Source organism: Athene noctua, chromosome Z, assembly GCF_965140245.1.
Source record: "Athene noctua chromosome Z, bAthNoc1.hap1.1, whole genome shotgun sequence".
Lineage (NCBI taxonomy): Eukaryota > Metazoa > Chordata > Aves > Strigiformes > Strigidae > Athene > Athene noctua.
Genome location: NC_134077.1, coordinates 39,451,563 through 39,470,839, shown reverse-complemented (window position 1 = coordinate 39,470,839; position 19,277 = coordinate 39,451,563). Strand labels below are relative to the sequence as shown.

The window sequence follows — 19,277 nt, the reverse complement described above, 5'->3', positions numbered from 1 at the left end:
AAATAACCACTCCAGTGAAACCAAGAGTGCTGATAACTTCTTCAGAAAAAGGACATCCTGTTGCTCTGCCCTACAAGTTTTGTAATCTGTGCAATCACATTAAGCAGCAGAAACTGTAAACTATGATCTCACAGCCTAAGTCAGAACAAGAGAAGCAAACATACCAGTTTAGCTACCATACTGCATGTCTTTACTATGATTAAGTGATTTGCTCTACCCATCACAAATTATGTCAGTGTTGGAAACTGAATTCAGAGTTTTAGACCATATTCCCAAACTTCAGAGAAGATTTAGCTCTTTCAAGGAAAGTTACTCATCTTGCTATAAGCCCATTTATCAGGAAACTATGTTATCAGGAGACATTCAACCAAATAAATTCATAAATTCAGTTTTTGTATCCTGCCCCTTTCCTCCTCTATCTCAAAAGCCATGTTGTGTTTTCAGGAGGTGTAGTCTATTTTGCTTTATTTCCTCAATAGTTCTTTCCAAACAGTTATGGAGGATCCTCTTCCTGAGTTGTATACTTAACATTTACCTAGTTTAACAGCTGCATTTAAAGAATTAGATGAAACATGACCCATATGCCATAATCCTTTGCTCTTGCACTTGTTTAAACATCTTACTAGTCAGTGAGTCCAGCCCATGTAACCAGATGAAAAAGGCACACACTGCTACACAAGGAACATGCATAGCCAGTGCAACAAAAAGAAAGTTTACATTAATAAAGTAAAGCAAGTGCAGAGGATAACTCGCTCATTAAAAATTTCCAGACAATATTGAATGACATTTCAGTAGCAGACAACACAATTTTATATCTGATTGAGTGGCTAATTTATATAGCACATCTGTTTTTACTATATAAATACTGTTTTAATATCATGCAGTGTATAAGTCAAAAGGAACAACTAAAGCTGTATTCTCCTACTTTTGATGCTTCCATACATATTCTTTGCTAGCTTTCAGCATTGTGTTTCTTGAAGAAGTCGAGAACTCAGTCACTTAGAAATTACATGGCATACACAGCAGTGACAAGAAAATAGGTTTTATTTTCAAATTTCATAGAAAAATGTTGACAATGCTTAAAGAAAGCAGCTGGACAGCAACTTTCTGTATATATTCAAGATAAAAACTCAGGTACTTAAATTAACAAATATTTTGCTGTTACAAACCCAGCTATCCTATAATAGCTACATACATTTTCTACAAATACTAAAAAGTGATCTTATGCCAAAATATTTTTAAAAATACACCCATACTTGCATATTCCAAATCTACAGTCAAAATCCCCAACTAAGGCACTAACCAGATTATGTGCACAATAAAGTAAGTCCATTTTAAACTTCCACAGTTCCCTTTAATATACCAAGTTATGTGCTTCCTCCCATTAGTCTCACTAAGGTATTACTTTATAAGCAGGGGGAAATGGGGCATAGTCAGCCCAGTTCAGCTCATTTTTCCTCGTTTTTTGATTGGCGAATTCCACCTTGTTTCACTTAAGTTATAAATTAGACTGCAAATTTAAATGTCACTTTTTTTGATATACATAATGGAATACTAAAAAGTAGGTTTAGCAAGTTAGATAACACTACACACATTCACACATATTTTAAGTTGTTCAAGAATTGAATATGATATTTGATATATAGGTAATGGTGTACAAGAACTTATGTACAAGTGTTTTAACAGGGCTTATTCTTATTGTCTTCTTTCAAAAGACCCTGATTTGCTCATGATTTATGTGTGCATAGCAGATACCATTTCTGAATCCTTTTGTGACAGGGCTGCAGTTGTTGGTGGAGGCTTATACAAACATACTGCCGTGACCACAAAGATGATTGTGATGATTTTGCAAGCAGCACCTGAATGCAAAGAATAGAAAAGTCCTTGTTGCAGTCACCTTCAATAGCAGACAAAATCATTTAGTTTCAGGGGGTTAGTTACACTGTAAGACTTTTAAATGGATGCTGTGAATTTCAATGTATTTTACATGAACTGCAAAGGGCAGATAAAGGCAGCCTTCTGGTGACTTCAGACCCCTCACCTGCTTGCCAGTTCTTGCTTGCAGCAGCTATTGTCATTACTTCAGTTCTGTATTCGTTCACCCCATTCTAGTCTGAAGTGCAAATTTTCCTTATTTCTAGTTTCAGTACTGTTCTTCATCACATCAATATTTTCTCTACCTCTCAAACTCCCCATATACAAGTATTCTCTCCTCAGCTACCTTAAAGAGTTGTTCCATTTACTCAACACTGGTACACAATGGTGTTTGTGCAATTTGGGAGGGAAAGGATGGGGGGGAAGAGGAGAGATTGTATTGCATCACAAATATACCTATGAGATACTGAAACCTGAAGTTGTGATTCATGCATTTTCACTTTCAAGATTAGATGTTAGCAGCTCAGTTTATGCACTGGAAATATCACAATTGCCAGAAGACGACAGCAGTTATCACAGCTGCAAGCTTAGCCTGCCTTCCCTCCCCCAGACATGCATACCTCACGCTTGAAGGGAAGAGACTGTTAAACAAGCTGGGAACATTTTTTTACTAGTGTTCTGAGACATTTTCAAGACCTTGGTATTAATTTAGGGAAAAGAACTGAAACATGACAAGAGGAAGAAAGCTCCTCAGACCTTAAGCTGCCAACAGACCCAGCCAGGTAAGACTGAAATGTGTGCCAATCCCTTAAAATTTAGTAAAGTGTGACAATGAAGAAAGACTGAAGAGCAAAACTGTTTTGTATTATTGTTATAAAAAAAAAGTTTTCTAGGTCATTTTTAAGAGCCACTTAATGTGGCCATGGTCCTTCCATGATATTTTGCTTTTTATGATTTACACAAAAAAAAATAAAAAAAAAACCCACTGGTGCTAAAAAATACAAGTTTAAGGGTCTATTTAAAAATAATTCCTATCTAGCAATCAAGGTCAAAGTATCTATTACCTTGTACATGTACTTAATATGAAGAAGTCACTTACTTATGCCCATCAGCAGATAAGCCATTCTTTCATTGTCATAAACCCAACAGGCTCCTTCAGTTTTACATTCATTAATATCCCACAGAGTACAACTGTTGTCTATAGCAACACCAAACAAAATTGGTCCAGGAATAGTACCTAAAAACCACAGTAACATGTTAGAACGTTTGAGCTATCTGGAAAAGTCTTACCTAGTCTTAATGCACATACAGTGAAATGCCAAGCTGGTGGGGAAAGTAAAATAGGAGAGGCACACACTAAAAATTTTAATGCAAGTCCCATATTACATAGCAAGTGTACCTCTTCCATTGCTCTCAATTAATAGGTAGAATGCATAGAGTATCAGTTAATTCTCTATGCAGCTCTCACTTTATCAAGCAAGAGGTTTGTTCAAAGACTTAAGCTTCTCATAACTTCCTCAGTTTTCACTGGAAAATAAAAATGTGATTAAAATAAGGGGGAAAAATATCTAATCAAAGAAGCAGGATTTTAACTGAAGTAAAAGTAGTCCCCATCCTCATATCATATATACTAACTTGTTCCATATGCAGAGAACAAAAATATTATGTTAATATATTCAATTATAATTTTTTTTTCCATCCCTCAGATGTAGCCAAGCTTCTAGGAAAAATTTCACATAAAATGAGTAGTGTTTAAAATTATTCCTGCATAGAATTTATTAGATTTGTGTGATTTTTGTTACAACACTGCTTTATAAAGCACAAATATTTTGGATCCAGGTATAGTTAAATCTATAATAAATACTTCAGGTACACCACTGCATGTCTATCTAACCCACTCAAGGCCTAAACTGTTCTTGAGCTAACAAGCAGCCATGTCATCACTACAGCTCTTCTGGCTAGGAACCATGCATGATTCCTCAAGTCTACGGCATAAATATCTTGTTGGTAGTAACGCTGTTAGTCGCTGCCTTCTACAGTCACAGTCAGTACAGGCAGTGCAAAAAGTTCTCTGCTCCACAGTGAAGTCAAGAGTTAATACTCTGCCATACATAGCTTTGTGTAAAATGAAACAGAGGAGCCCTTATGTAACACTTAACACTACCGCCCAACTAATTTCTACCTGTGAGGATATTTACTCTTGTTATACTTGATGGTAGAATGACTTACATTAATTTGAGTTTCAGTAGATCCAGCAAAGCAGAACTCACACTACTAGATACTTGATCTCAAATGGCAGGGAATGGCTGCAGTACTAAGCAGTGACATAAAAATTTAATCAGTAACTGAGCCTTGACCCAGTATTGAATTACATATGCCATTTTAAAAGTGTCTAACACTAAAAAAAGACTGAAAATATGCCTTAGAAAATTCAAATGAGTGGTTCAGATACCCACAATTATCTTTAAGTTTTATTTAAGGTAATTTACCTGTCTTACTGAGACCCTGAAGATGCTGAGCTTTAGAATTTAAGTACTAGATTTCCTACATAAAAACTCAGCCATTATTTATTTACAAATGTCTACAATGTCAATAAAGTGTGAAATCAGTCAAAGGAATTGAGAGGGAAGGGAGTAGAAGGAAGACTCTAGCTATCTATTTTAAAATATACTGGCATGGCCAATAAGGATAAAACTATATAAAACGGTGTCACCTTTTTTTAACTTCTGGAACTTGAGATGTTAACTGCATGAAGCTGTTTTTCCATCACTTTTTCTTATCGCAACTTTTTAATTAGGCTTCCCTCTGAGGGAAGTGACAGCAGGTGCCTTTTGCTGAAAGAATGACTGTTACGTGTATTTTGCTCATGCCAATAACAAGAAAACCTAAAGTGAGCACACAATGCCCTACTTAAAGAGAATTTGAGCCCAGACAGCAGCTGCCTTATTACAAGTGTAATCTGTAAGCCAAAGACAGGCTGCTTCAAGTTCCACTGAAAGCCTCTTAATGCATTATTTTTAATTCAAAAAAAACATTCAATAAATGGATTATTCGGATGCAAGTGTTTCAACAAAAAAGTCATACCCAGTAGTCGTAGAAATACTGATTGTACTCCAAGAGCAAATGAGCGCTGTTTATCTGGCACACACCTGTAGAGAAGGTTTGCAGTTTAAGACTCAGTAAACAAACTGTTCCATTTCTCTGCTTTGTCCCTCAGTTAATATGCTTTGTCTTACTACAGTCTTTTAACCTATTAAATGCAAAGGGTTTTAGAAATCCAACATGCAGAACAAGTAACCAAACAACTTCAAGAGGTGTTTTGAACAAAGATAGAGGCAACTCCCAGTAGCTCTAAGAATTTTAGATTGAACTAGTTTAATAAAACAGTATAAGTAAAAATCTAGTTTACCAGCAACACCCTGATATACTGTTTAATATACTGTTGAACATTCATTCTTTCCACAGAACAACCAAGGTTTTAAGGACTGTGCTAGGATGCAATTCTGAGCTGCTGTTCCTAAAGCAGCAATACATGAATTGAAACTAAGCTTCAGCACAGCACAGTGTTTTATTTCCCATAACCTTGACATATAGTACCTGATCTTACAATTAATCAGTTCTAGCCTATGCTACATAAATTGATATATTGATTTAATAACTAGCAGAATTTACCTCCTTACCTCCTACCCATTTCTTTCAGATATTTCTCCAGCAAAAAACATTTTATCCTGACAGTGTCTTAAAGATACTACCACAAAGATTAATTACAACTGAACTAATTTATACAATTTAGTTTCAGCACTGTTTAATATCAGTGAAGCACTTAAATACAAAAAAAGTATTTAAACATTCAGGAGTTACTCCCTCATTCTGGAGTATCTATGAGGATTAGTCATAGAAAAACATCCATGATGAGCACTTATCAGCAGTAACTGTTAGGATCCCCCTACCCATAAAAGCAAGTAGAGGAAGGAGAATGAGTTTTGCATAGCATGGGTGGTTATTTCTAGCACTAAAACACTGTCACAAACACATGGGTTTACACTTGAAGTTGCACAGAATAGGCCCACTGAAAAGCTATCTGAATATACTGTAGTAATTTACTTCATATTTAGCTATTTAAAATATTTTTTGCACATTTAAACTGCTCTGCAGTTCTGTCTTCCATAAAAACTGTTTCACAATTTCACTTGAAGGGTACAAGGATTCAAAATTCAAAATGTTATTGCTTAGAATTATCAAATAAACTATGTCAGCTCAGTTTTGAAGATAATGCAACACTTCACATTATTCTGCCTCCATGCTAATATGGCAAGCTGTTAATTCCAGATTTACACCAACCCTAAACAGGAGGCTACTGCAAAGCACTGTTGCAATATCATTCCCTCCCCCAACACCCTGCCTAGAAAATTCCAAAAGGAGTATCCAACTACACTTTCCCAAAGCATCATGTGAATAGTTCATGTATGCCCATGCATCACAAACATTTTCTCTCTAGAAGTATGAGGTACAAGTTAAGTTTCAACATAAACAGGTCTACTTTCATGACAACCATGTTTTAAAACAAAAAAATACCTAGTTTTCATGCATATGAGTTTCAGCAATTTGAAAGACAGTCAAACCACTGATTAACAGCCACATATATGCTGTCATGTTTTATATTAATGACTACCATCAATACGTACATACAACATCAATATCGTATGAAAGGCAGTTTACAATTCTTGACAGACTACAATTTTGCAAGACAGTTCTGAACTGAGAGAAGAATCAAAGGTTTAATATACAAACTGATTGCTATTTTGTTCTTTTCTTGATACAATTTGAAATCCTGGCATTACTGATACACAAGCTAGCTGAGTATTTTCTTCATGCAAGCATATGGCATATTTATTCCTTCTTGTTTTGACTAGAGCAGTCAGGAGTGCTCTCATAAAATATGGATTTTGCTACAAGTACGAAAGATTTTTTTTTTTAATAGATTCAAACTATCTACTAGCCAAATGTAATTACAGAGACAGTGAACAGTGGTATGACTACCCTTTGCTTCAGGTACTGCCTGCTTACTACACAAAGTACTACCAGAGCAAATCCACACTGGTTTAAGTCCACATTCCAAAGCAAAACAAATTAGTGTATCTCACTGATCTGAGTTTTCTCAAGAATGCTACCTACTTCCCAGCCCAAAAAACATACCTGAGAATGGCCACAGTCGTTGGAGTAACAGCCATAAATGTAAAAACAACAGTAAAAAAGAAGAAGGTCAGGAATAAAGGTAAAAATCTGCATTGTGTTGGACACTTCCCAGAGACAGCTTCATAGAGAAAATCTTCTGAACCATTTTCTCTTTCTAATTTCCGAATACAGGAACAGTTGTGATAAGTCTACAAATAATTTATAAAACAAAATTTAGCTCCAAGAATGACACTAAGTGACACTAATTGGGTCTGCATCACACCGAATACAAGAATAAAGCCTGATTTACAGTATGGGAAACAGTCCATTTTCTGATGATCACATGACACCGTAACCCTCATTTTTAAAACTGCTTCAGCAGAACTTGACCATGCTTACCTGAGCAAAAGCTATTTTTGGTTTTGTGATCTAAAAAGACAGTGATAGTCCCCATTTTGTGTGGAGCAAGTTTGCAGGTACAAGCACAAAAAACTTAAACCCAAAGATTTTATAAAATAATTTAAATTATTAACATTGTATTAACATTATACATTATTAAATTATTAACAAAGTTATAGGCAAAACCATATGCAGTGCATCATATCCAGAAGCTCTAGAGTAAGCCTTGAAATGCTAACTTTTGCACTCTATCTTATTACAAATCAGTGAAGATAACACCAGTTACTGTACACAATTAAGAAAGGGCAAGATACAGTGTTCAAAACAAGATTTTTTTTCTATTAATATATAGATACCTATTTAAAGTATGTTCAGGTTTAATGTATTTTCAGCATTAAAAAGTTTAGTAGATGTAACATATGCAACATGACATTCCAGAAGTGAGAAACATACTGTGACTGACTAAAACCCCTACCACAGAAGAAGGCTCAGAGAAGATGGGAAAGAATGATTTGCTCATGAAGCTCAAATAACAATAAAAGCTGTGAGTGACCACAGCTGTTGCAAAGAAAGCTATGCAGAAAAAAACCTGCTATGTCAGCTGAGTGGATCAACTGATTGTGTAAATATTCTCCCTGAGTTTATTAAGAGTGTGAAAACTCCCTAAATTAGCCACACCAGCATAGGAGGGAGTGTGACTCAGTCCAACACAGAGTATAAAAGGCCAGACAACTAGCAGAATTTCAAAAAGAGAAATGGGTTTGAGCTTGCTGCAATCCATGTATGACTTCCCAACAACTGGGAAAGTCCAGCATCATGATGGTCAGCATGTTATAGAGACCAGTAATGGGGATCACACTAGTATTGTGACTGAACTGTGTACTATAATTGCTGTATTTTGCTAAGTGTAACACATTTGTATTGTGTTTTCAGTATATTTTATATCACTGCTAACTCAGAAATCCTGTGTGACATAAATTGTCATCAGGCAAGTAAATCTGACATTAAACAACACACCCTTAACAAATGGAATATCTAAAAGCACTTGATCAGAGTATTGGACTCTGACACATACCAACATTCGTCCTACTTAGACATTTGCTTCAAATCCACACCACTTTTTCTCGTAGTAACTATCACTTAGATTCAGAAATACTGCAATTTCCTGACATACTAAATGAAGAATGTTTTTGATAGAGAATGCATTTTGCAGGAACAAAACCAGACCATGTCAGCGTAAAATACCTTTTTTATGTTGTTGAAGAGATGTGATGCACATCCTGCAAAACAGGGAGAAAAGTACTGGACTTTATCTCTGCCACAAACTGGGTAGTAAATAGAGCGTGAACATCTACAGTTTGCATTGCATGGAGCTGTTAAGTTATATAGCATGCCTGTTCTGAAAGGTAAAAGTTAATAGATAAAAGTTATAAAATTAATAAAGTAATTTAAAACCAGCAGATACATAAATAAGCAGGGCAGCATTTGTAGGAAAAAATCCCAAATTATTCAATTCAGGTGATATATGCACTTAACTGTCTAAAAATAAGCCCTGTTCCTAGTAGTTACAACTCTAGAAAATATTCCCATTTATTCTCTAAGTTATTTTTGAGCTATTGTTTCTTTCATAGATTATTCCTCCAATTTTAATTCACAAAACAAGTGATGAAATTTTGTGTCTCAACCCAATTCTGATCTTAGATCATCTCCTCACTCCCGCACATTTGAATTTGTTCAATTTACAGTTTTAAGAAAAAATGCAACAAGACGGTGTTATTTATTCTACTGACCATATTCCAAGGTTTTTTCCCTGTTTTGGATTCAAGTACAGTAACAAACCCACTACATTTTTATTATTTTTAACACTGCGATGGAGACATGTATATTGTTCCAGCACCAAGACAACTGCACATGTTAAATTCAAAGTGTCATGACATATAAATAAAACTACCTCTTGCTTACTATAACTACTCTCAATTTAAGCATTTAATTCCAGTATAGGCCATAGTATGGTTGTATTTGAAGTAGTCCCACTATATTATTAGTATGAAAAAATCAGTTTGGGATGTGGGGGGACCTTCTTAAGACATAACAGCAGAGAATAAAAACAGCCTTTGTTTTTTTCTCTAATAGTAGTGCATTAATAAGTAAAAAGCTTCACAGGCTGAGTTCAGTCACCTGAAACCAAGACACTGACACAACAAGAAGTTTAAGTACCGTACTGTAAACTGAAAGTTCCAGAGTCATCACCTGAAGGCTTGGTTTCTTCAAGATATTTTAAGATAGTTGCAAATACTAAGAGGAGAAATAACGTATCTAGGAATCAAGCTGATTACTTACATAGAATTCAAACTGTACATGGAATATTAGGGACATCATAACTACCTATATACTTCATTTGCTTATAGTACAGTTGAACCCTACTGTTACATTAGTTCTTACATAAAAGAATCAAAGTTAGTTTGCACTGGCTTAAAGCACTACAGTGCACCATAAGCAAATCCATTAATCATATATTTGTTCATATAGTGCCTTGTTAGGCTGTAAGACATGTCAAGCCTAGAAGTATTTAATGAGTTCAGTGGCAAGATTTGTCCTGTTTACACATGCAGACAATCTCTCTCACTTCCCTGACCTACAAAGAGGGACTGAACTTTAGTTATGCATGGTCAGAGAAAAATATTAAAATACAGAAGAAATACAGTTTAGTGTACATAGGTTCTTATGACATGGAACTTCCTGTTCTAACAACACTTTTCTAAAGAGGTCTAGCAGATGAGATCATTAAATGGTCTTTAAAAGCTCTATGAGTTGTGTATACCTTCAAAGCAAAACAAAATAAGGAGTCCCAGCAACTTGTGGGAATGAACAGAACTACAATAATCATGATAATTTCTGTTCCTTCAGGTTTTCAGGGAAATATTGGGCAAAAGAATTTGATAAAAACAATTCTCTGAAGTGTTTACTAGATGAAGTAAACCACATTAGTTCTGCTTAAAGCCTAATTGAGTAATAAAGAGAGACAATATACTTTGTCCATTAACATATGAACTCAGAAGTAACCCTGTACTCATGCAGTTCTGGCACTACACTTACAGAAGCTTTCCCCACCACCCCACCTCCAAGCTATTTTTCAATAGCAGGAGAACGATTGCCATGAAGAATTTCAAAGCCTCCATAAAATTGATGCAGATTCATTTTTAAGTCAATTCTCTGAGCACTTTCATAATTGATTCTTTCAGAAGCATTTGTTCAACAGCATAAGCAGGAGTCAGACACTTGGCCATTCTTCCACAAACATTAATTTTTTAAAGCTGCTACTACATATTTCAGTTGCTTATTCCTTCATTTCTTCAGTTTCAGAACTGGCACTTAGTGCCACTAACTACTCTGATGCAGGTCACATGTCCAACAAACTATAGACCAACATGTAACAGTGAATTAGATAAAACTGAAGCATTTTTTATAATGGATACCGAATTGAGAGTTATTTCACGACTGTTTAACTCCAAGTTGCTGTAGGTAAGATGTCTTCAGCACAGTTAAACTACATAACTGCTGAAGTTACACAAAGCTATTAAATAGAAGTTAACTGTATTTAACTTAGGATAAAAATTAATTCAACTTTTGTCAGCTGCTTATTATCATAGGACCTGGTATAAAAATATGGATAACTTCAGATACTATTTTCTGTATGACCTCTTCAGTATTCAGTTGCCACATACAGATTCTTTTGCTCAATATGGGGCTATAAACTTTCAAAAATCAGTCTGCATTGTAGTTTTCACAGTTCTGAAATGTCTACTTACGTAATCTTACAGCTAGCATTTTTTCACACACTAAAGCAGAGCCATGTTTTAAGTGTTGAATGTCAACAGTGGCCTTTGAATATACTGTCAATTGATACAGCAAATTGTAAAGATGGAATCAGAATGAGTGGTAACTTGGTCTTTATGAATTTTTTTTTCCCCAGTCAACAGTGTATGAAATTTGATTGTATGGAATTTGTATGCCTTCTGGAAAAGGAAATACAAATGAATGGTTAAAGTATCATGCCATTAAATTTCTATTCCATTAGAGAACTGCAAGCTGGCTTACTTTAATCACTACTGTCCTTAAGACCTATGAATTTCTGTCCTGTTAACCTAAGGTTATCTATTCTACTGTTTTCACATTTACATAAATGAGACCTGAGAAATATCTGGTCAGTCTTTCACATCACTCTTTGCATTATGATTCCCTTAAAGGGCCTAGGAAAATTAGTAGGCCTCATCTTCTGTGATATTTGTGCACTCAGTAGCCTCCGTAAGTAAGACGCAATTTTCCTGCATTCTTCTATTTGTTATATGTTCATTTTAAGTAATTCAAAAAGCATCATAAAGATCAAGTGAAGAAACCATATAACCTAACGGTTGATTAGATGTTTATGATTTTTTCCTAGAAGTATTACCAGCTTGCATGTGCATTAGGGGCCATAAATCCAATTTCTCTCCCAACATATCTTCTGTATTTTTATGGTGCACTTCATGCTATTGTGTCAGTAAAGTGCAAAGATTCTCCTTTCCATCCTATTTAGGTTCAAATGCCTTCTTATGCATTGGAGCATAACTTACAGGTTCTGCTTTTTTACAAGATAGCGGTACCTAACCCTTTTCTAAAATGAGCTATTTGGGAAAATGGAAGCTAGCAGTCCCTAGCTACCAGGCTACTAGTGTTATTTTGCACAGCAGCATCTGGCTCTTTGGCAGACCCTCAAACAGCTGGGGTTGCCTCTGGATCTGTCAATTCATGACAGAGTAACCATCCACTTGAGAGCACAGTTTTGGCAAGCTATTTGCCTTTCTCCTGCTTTTAAACACTGTTCATGCTATAGAAATGTGTACTATTTAAGATGACAAGAATTGAAACACTATAATCTTACAGTTATTTCCTTAATAAGGCATTTTATACAACATAGTGCCTATGGTGGTGATTTGACCACATTCAGTGTTGTCATGTTTTTAAATCCATTCTATAGAGAATCCTTATCCTTGCAGATATTTATTTTTTCATCTTGCTTCATTTTTACTTCCATTTTTCTGACTTTCCCCACTGCCATACTGTTTCCAGTCTATGCTTTGTTCACAGCAACAAGAATATTCATCCTAAAATTTTTATTATAGTTACTACAAATATCTAAAAATAAGTGATAGATTTCATTCTCATTAGGAATGAGAATTGTGTTGCTTAAGGGAAAGAAAAGTACATATTGTTTAGATAAGTCTTTCCTACATGTTAGCCAAAAATATTTTGAATTATGTTTCAGTTAACCTTGTTACTCCACCCATTTTATTCTTCAACTTGGGTCACTGAGCTATGCTCTCTTTGTATTAAATTTCTACCTCTATCAGCCATTCCAGCAGGAAAAAAAAAAAAAGCTTACTTTGTAAATGGAAGCTAGATGTGTTAGAACGTGGTGCTACAATAATTACTTCATTTTCTAGGGAAAAATTTGCCATCAGTTTAAGTTGCAGTGCACCTTGGTGCTCTCTCATGAAATTGTTGCACATGGCAGACCCCCAGTAACAAATGACCAGATTGTCAAGAGTTGGTTAGTAAAACAAGATACAAAACACATGCTGCTTCTACAGATATACAAAATTAGCTGTAGTCAATACCATGGCTACAGTTACAGAATCTGGGATTTTTTTTCTCAGTCAGGTCCAGTCTGCTCAGAACATTTTGTTGGCAACGTATTTTCTTAATCATCTATTACATAAAGATTCCAAGAACAAGGTTTTAGAGTTCCATAAAACATTTAAGTCTCATACATTAAGGTAAAATATGACATTCTTAAAGGTTTCATATTCTGTGATGTAGCTTATTTATTTTAAATACTAACAGCAAACCCAAAAGTGCATTAAAATATATTTACCCATTATATGTTTCAGAGACACCTGCAAAAGCTTCATTCCCACATTTAGCAAATAAAAACACTGTGTTTAATAGTAGGGCTGCTGAACAAGTGCCTATCATGAACTTGATTATGCTTTTGCAATCCATTCTGCACTTGGAAACCAAGATGCCACTTATGATTTGGCCTACTGCTGCTGCTGGAATTAATACAAGCCCTAGAGGAAAACAAGACACCAGTAATTACACAAAAATGCAAGATATAATTAGTGAAGCGATTCAGAGTGAAATTTTATCTTAAGAATAAAATCACAACAGTTACCTGTATCTTGAGATGCAGTCCATGTGATGTCATTTTCAAACCATACTACCAGAATCTGTTGGCATGAGTAATTTATTCTATCCTTACATTATCTTTAGCCTTTCCAGTTCAACTTCTGGACAGCATAATTTAGAGTTGCCAAAACCCAAGTTCAACACAGCAAAACTAGATTACTTAAATTTACTACATATTGGGCAGGAATCTGAACACCAGCAGGCCACTTCATGAAAATAGAAAATTCTCTTTCATTGCTCCTGTGTTTTTTTCTCATGAACATGTTCTTTGTTATAAATTTGTGTTATTGAACTTTTTAATAAGAGAACATAAGCACTATTATACAAGAAACAGCACAAGATTCTATAAGGCATCTACAGAAAGATTTTTAGAAGTCTAAATCAGTGGATCATTTTGCTCACATAGTCCACATAGTCCATATTTATCCTCTTTGCACCATTAGGATTCCAGATACATAAGTGATCATTTTTATATGGCTAATCTATAACACAACACAGAATTCAGCATAACTTGCACTGACCCAAGACAGCTAATTTTAGAGACAGTTCAGGTACAGTGGCAGAACTGCGCAGGCCACAGATGCCGGTAGTCAAAGGTAGTTTATTTACCATGGTCATTAGTAACACAGACTAGCTAGCTCAACATTAGTTCAGGTACAGCTAGCTTTCAACATTAGCTGGGGCATTTCTTTAAAGCTGTACATTTGATTAACACTGTCAATATTTTCAGTGCAAATTAAATGAAATTCACACAAGGTCCATAGACAAAAAAAAAGAACATTCAGTTTTCCACTTCACTGCTGATTACTGTTTAACAACTGAACACATATTCCAATGTATTTCTATGTCAAATTTGCAGATACTTTGTTTTGAAGCAATCATGTCTGAATAGTAATAGCACTATCTAGTATTATGCAGGGTAGTAAGCCATTCAGAAAGTCCCTCCTGAACACATTTCTGTTGGAGAAAGAGCACTTCAGCTAGCATATGCTTATACTGCAGCACTACACAGACGAAGCAATTTAGCAAGACATGTTCCAGAAATATTTTCTGTCATATTGCAAGCATCTGTTGGACTATCTGTTTTGATCTAGTTGCTGTTTTTCAGAAGTAATTGTGTCAGAGTTAATCATATGACTCCTAGTGCAGCTCTTCCATCAGATTTTTCTATTTGTTTCTCCAGTGCTCAATTTTTCATAGCCTTCCTGAGTACTACCTATTACTTCTGCATATCAGATAATAGAAATAAGTGACAGTAAGCCAATCATAGAAGTAGTTACATGTTTTATAATATATCCTGAATAGTCATTTTATTGTAAGATATCTCACTGCAACGTTATGGTGAAATTGAAGAAGGGAAAGGCCAAGTCAACCCCTTACTTGCAGTAAGCACTGGATTTTTCCAGCCACCCTTTACCTCACTTCCTTTAATCGGGACTAAGGCTTAATGCTCCTTCAGCTGACTTTAAATTAGGAAAAATAAAATGTTTTTCACCAAGAACAAAAAGATTAAATTACAGTTTCAGCAGCACACAAAATTCTCATTCTACTTTGGAGTATGAGCATCAAGTCTTCTGAACTTAGAGAAAACAAGTAGATTTGCACCCTTGAATTAAGTATTAAGGTTCTCACAGGGCAGGCCAGAATAATATAAAAATACTGTTTCTGCTGTGAAACCTGCATTTCATATAAGTTTATTCACGAATACCTCAAACAGAAGATGCCTATATAAGATCCCACCTATAATGTTAATGAGGTGTTCAGCACAATATATTCAAGGTTTTAAAATGAATAGCCACATTACCTGCAAGAGTTGCTGAAAAACTTGATGTCTTTCCAAACTGATTTTCTATAAACTTTGGTAGAAATGTGGCAAAGCCAGTGGCAACCAAAGCTTCGGAAGAACTGGCTATTATTAGACTCATAAGCACTGGATTCTTCAACAGTATCTACAGGGGGAAATTAGCATAACACTGAGGAACTTGTTTCATTGTAGTACCATGTAAACTAGAAGTCACTGTATTTCAAAGCAGACACTCTTGTATGGAACTTCAGTAATATTCTTTTCTTGCTTTAACAATCTTAAGCATCAACAAAATGAATATGCATTACATTATAAGCAGCACTGGAGACTTCCCTATCACAACACAATAAAGAAGCAATTATCTTATAAGACCTGAAAAATAATTTCTCAGAATATCTGAGTTGTAGTAAATTCAAGATTTCCTTACCAGGAGAGCCATGGGAAAGTCTTTAAAACTTTTTCCAATATTCTTGGTCTCAACAAATGCCTCACTTCCATCATTATGAGTTTCAGAGATTTTTTCAGCCTGTATTTTTGCTGTTCCTATAAATGGGCATATTTATTGACAATGGAAACATTGAATACCTGTGCTCTTGAAGTCAAAAGAAGCATAAAAATAAGTGTTTGCTTTCCTGGGGAAGACTAGCTCAGACACTGTAAGTCTTGAATATTTTATTGATACAGATCCATGAAATGATCGATAATGTATTGCTGTGGAAAGAAGAATTTGGCTAAAAGTATCATGCTTCCATTTAGGAAGGCCTTGGCTATAAGAAGATATTATCAGGAATATCCTAAAAATTTCAGATGATCCTGAAGCCCATTCAGGTTTGTTTAGGTTTTTTTAAATCATTCTCTCCAGTTCCCTACTTCATTGTTGCTTTTCCTCCATAATTTCTCTTTCCAGATAAGCATAGTATATTCCTTTAGACGCTCTTTCAAGAAATTCCTACATAATATCCATCTGAACAGAAATTATATTAAAATCATTCTTTTTAGAAGACTGTTCTGGGATACTTTGATTCATGCTTTATCATTCCACCTAAACCAATAATAGAGTCAAAGACAACAATGATGATTTAAATCAATGGAATTTCCTTATTATTCTTAGTAGGTAACTCAGTAGCTTTAAATACAGTCCTGGGTGCTTAGCTGCAAGCATCTTCCAACACTATGACCATCAGTATCCATGCTCTACTTGTTTCCAGTCCTACCATACATCATTAGGTACATAAGATCCTCCCTTTAGCTCATTTGCATCATCTTAAAGGCTTCATACTGGAAACAAAGTATTTAACAGGTTTTAGCCAAAGACAGTTAACTCATCAGAATCAAAGACAGTTAACTTTAACAGAATCAAAGAGGAATCAATCACTCAGTCCAGCAGTCTATAATCTGCAGGTATAAACTAATCTCGCTTCCAAAGTAGCCTATTATTGTTAAATATTTACCTGGTAGGTGTTTTGGAAAGCATGAAAAAGGTATTATAAGAAGCCAAATTGCAAAAAAGCATGCAAGAAAAGCTATCCACCATGCTCCAAGCCAACGTGGGTCATCTTGATCCATCTTTGTACTGGAAAAAATAATTTGGAAGAAGCAGGTTTACTATTCATGAATTCAAATTCAACAGTTTCAGATGTCAGTGGACATAAAAAATCCACAAAGTGGATTTTTTAAAAAATAATATTCAAAGGCTTTCTGTTAAATCAGTATTATAATTTTCTTGCTTTCTACGTTTATTAAATTCGTTTCCTTGTTTAAAGCACATTCATCATTTCTGTTATAATAATACTGCATTCCACCAAATATAGCTTTCAACTCCTTAGTCAAATTCATTCTGATTTAAAAGTCACTGCTTGGCCCCAGTTTCAAGATCCTGTAGCATTATTAAGATACTGAAAAAGCTTTAAAAAGAATCTTCATAAAATGAGTTATATGAAAGCAAATACAGAAGTTCAGAATGCCATTGTATTGATCCGAAGTCCCTAAAACACAGGAAATAAAAGTGAAAATTAAGTTGTTGGTTTGGACAGTAGTACAATTTATAACATTATTTTTGAATAGTAGACTATTACTCAACTGGCAGATTTTCTAGCAAGCTCTTACCCAGGACATAAGTAGCAGTATCCTACCCCTTATATCCCACCTCAGTGAAATTTTTTACACAAGAAATCAATAGTTGCAAGCCAACCTTAAATAAGCAACTAATCAAAAGACAAAGTATTTTTTGTTAATCAGCTGTAAAATAATATCTCAGAAAGCTAGAACTAAGTATTTGCCCTACAAAAAAAACTTCCAGACACAATGGAGTGACTACTGAATGTGGAAAGTAACTCCTTTGCCAGAAGCCCTTGTGAATGCAGCTTGTTACCAAGTTAAAGAAGCTCTTGAAAATGCAATATTTTCCAGTAAAATCTCTTTTGCCTTCTCACATGGAGAAATGCTGAAGATTTTAATGAGAATTATTAGGAAAAGAAAATAGAAAGCAAAAGACTAAGTTGTATCTTGCCTTTCTGGGATCTGGATATCAATATAAATATTAAGTAGCTGCCCTCCTAAGACATAGCCAATAGCAGGACCCAGCAGTGACATGGCATAGCCAATTCCTAGAAGAGAAAATACATTAAGTTCACCATACATTTTTTAAGATTTCTTTTAAAAAAATTCTTAAATCATCTTCAGACCAAATGGTTTCTGTAATACAACCTGCTCTTTTACTGCCATTACTTCAACTATAGCAAGTAGAAGACAAAATTTGTACTTGTCCCTCAACAAGAAAATTTGCAGGTCTCATTAAAAGCTGCAACTCTGAGGTTCAACAAGATACTTCACTGACACCATCTTTATGCATTATTAGATTGCCTTTTGCACATCTAGTACCTACAATCACAAGCTAGCTTGTGAAAAAAAATTTGTGAGGTTGTTATGAGCATCAGTCATTAATAGTACATGCCCACAATGTTTAAGAACCTACTTTTTTTTTTTTTTTTTTTTGTATTTTGTGTCTTAGGTTGGTTTTTAGATCTCCCAAGACCAGAAGCCAGGGTTCCATTAAAACTTTTGACTGGAATAATACCTGCCACTTGAGTTCACTGAGAACTCAATCATATGCACTTCAATTTATTGACATGAGCCTTAAAATAGAAAGCCAAGGCTCTTAACCACTCCTGACAGTTCTAAAAACACAAAACCAAATAAAACAAAGTTGCACATGTAACCATATCCTACTAAAGAGCACTCTTAGGTCTATCTTTTTTTTTTTTTTTTTGGCCTTAGGACACAGTTTTCTTGACATCATGATAGTTTCTCTGGCCTACCAGCCAGATTTCTATGGCACTGTAAAACTGCTGGCAGAAGCACTGTCTCTGTCTCTGCAGATAAAGGTTTGCAACTAACAGTAACTAAATTTGTCTAAATAATTGGTAAGACATGCATCCTTACTGCTGATATTCTATGCTTTTCCCCAGGTTGAAGAATCTGGATTTCTCATTTGTTTCCAGAGAGTCTGGATCCTGAGTATTTAGTATTATTTCACTCTCTTTAGACAGCAAGAAGGACTGACAGGGGTAGGGGGAAGGGGTGCAAGAGGGGGAAAAGACAAAGAAGGGGACACTCAAGTATCACTAAATCAAAATAAATATTGAGTTGACATATTCCAGATTTTCCTGTATTTTGGAAGTAATAGCTCATATGAACTTTGAGTTAAGTTTCCAATCATCATACAGAACTTCAAACCCAGCTTAGAAGGTTCCTCCCATAGAGCATCCAGTTTAAATTACCATTTGGAATTGCTTAA

At 35.1% G+C, this 19,277-nt stretch overlaps 1 protein-coding gene across 1 annotated transcript in view; it reads right to left on the bottom strand.

Annotated features, from left to right (window-relative positions):
- Nucleotides 1–1,106: 1,106 nt before the first annotated feature.
- Nucleotides 1,107–19,277, bottom strand: part of SLCO4C1 (solute carrier organic anion transporter family member 4C1) — a 32,426-nt gene continuing 14,255 nt past the window's right edge. Inside the window, exons 4-13 of the mRNA XM_074932225.1 lie at nucleotides 17,991–18,087; nucleotides 16,933–17,054; nucleotides 15,909–16,024; nucleotides 15,482–15,626; nucleotides 13,364–13,559; nucleotides 8,695–8,848; nucleotides 7,072–7,259; nucleotides 4,960–5,024; nucleotides 2,975–3,112; nucleotides 1,107–1,859 (exon numbers count right to left, since the gene is read on the bottom strand). Coding sequence (XP_074788326.1) covers nucleotides 1,735–1,859; nucleotides 2,975–3,112; nucleotides 4,960–5,024; nucleotides 7,072–7,259; nucleotides 8,695–8,848; nucleotides 13,364–13,559; nucleotides 15,482–15,626; nucleotides 15,909–16,024; nucleotides 16,933–17,054; nucleotides 17,991–18,087 — 1,346 coding nt within the window. The 3' untranslated portion in view covers nucleotides 1,107–1,734. The remainder of the gene's footprint in view (nucleotides 1,860–2,974; nucleotides 3,113–4,959; nucleotides 5,025–7,071; nucleotides 7,260–8,694; nucleotides 8,849–13,363; nucleotides 13,560–15,481; nucleotides 15,627–15,908; nucleotides 16,025–16,932; nucleotides 17,055–17,990; nucleotides 18,088–19,277) is intronic.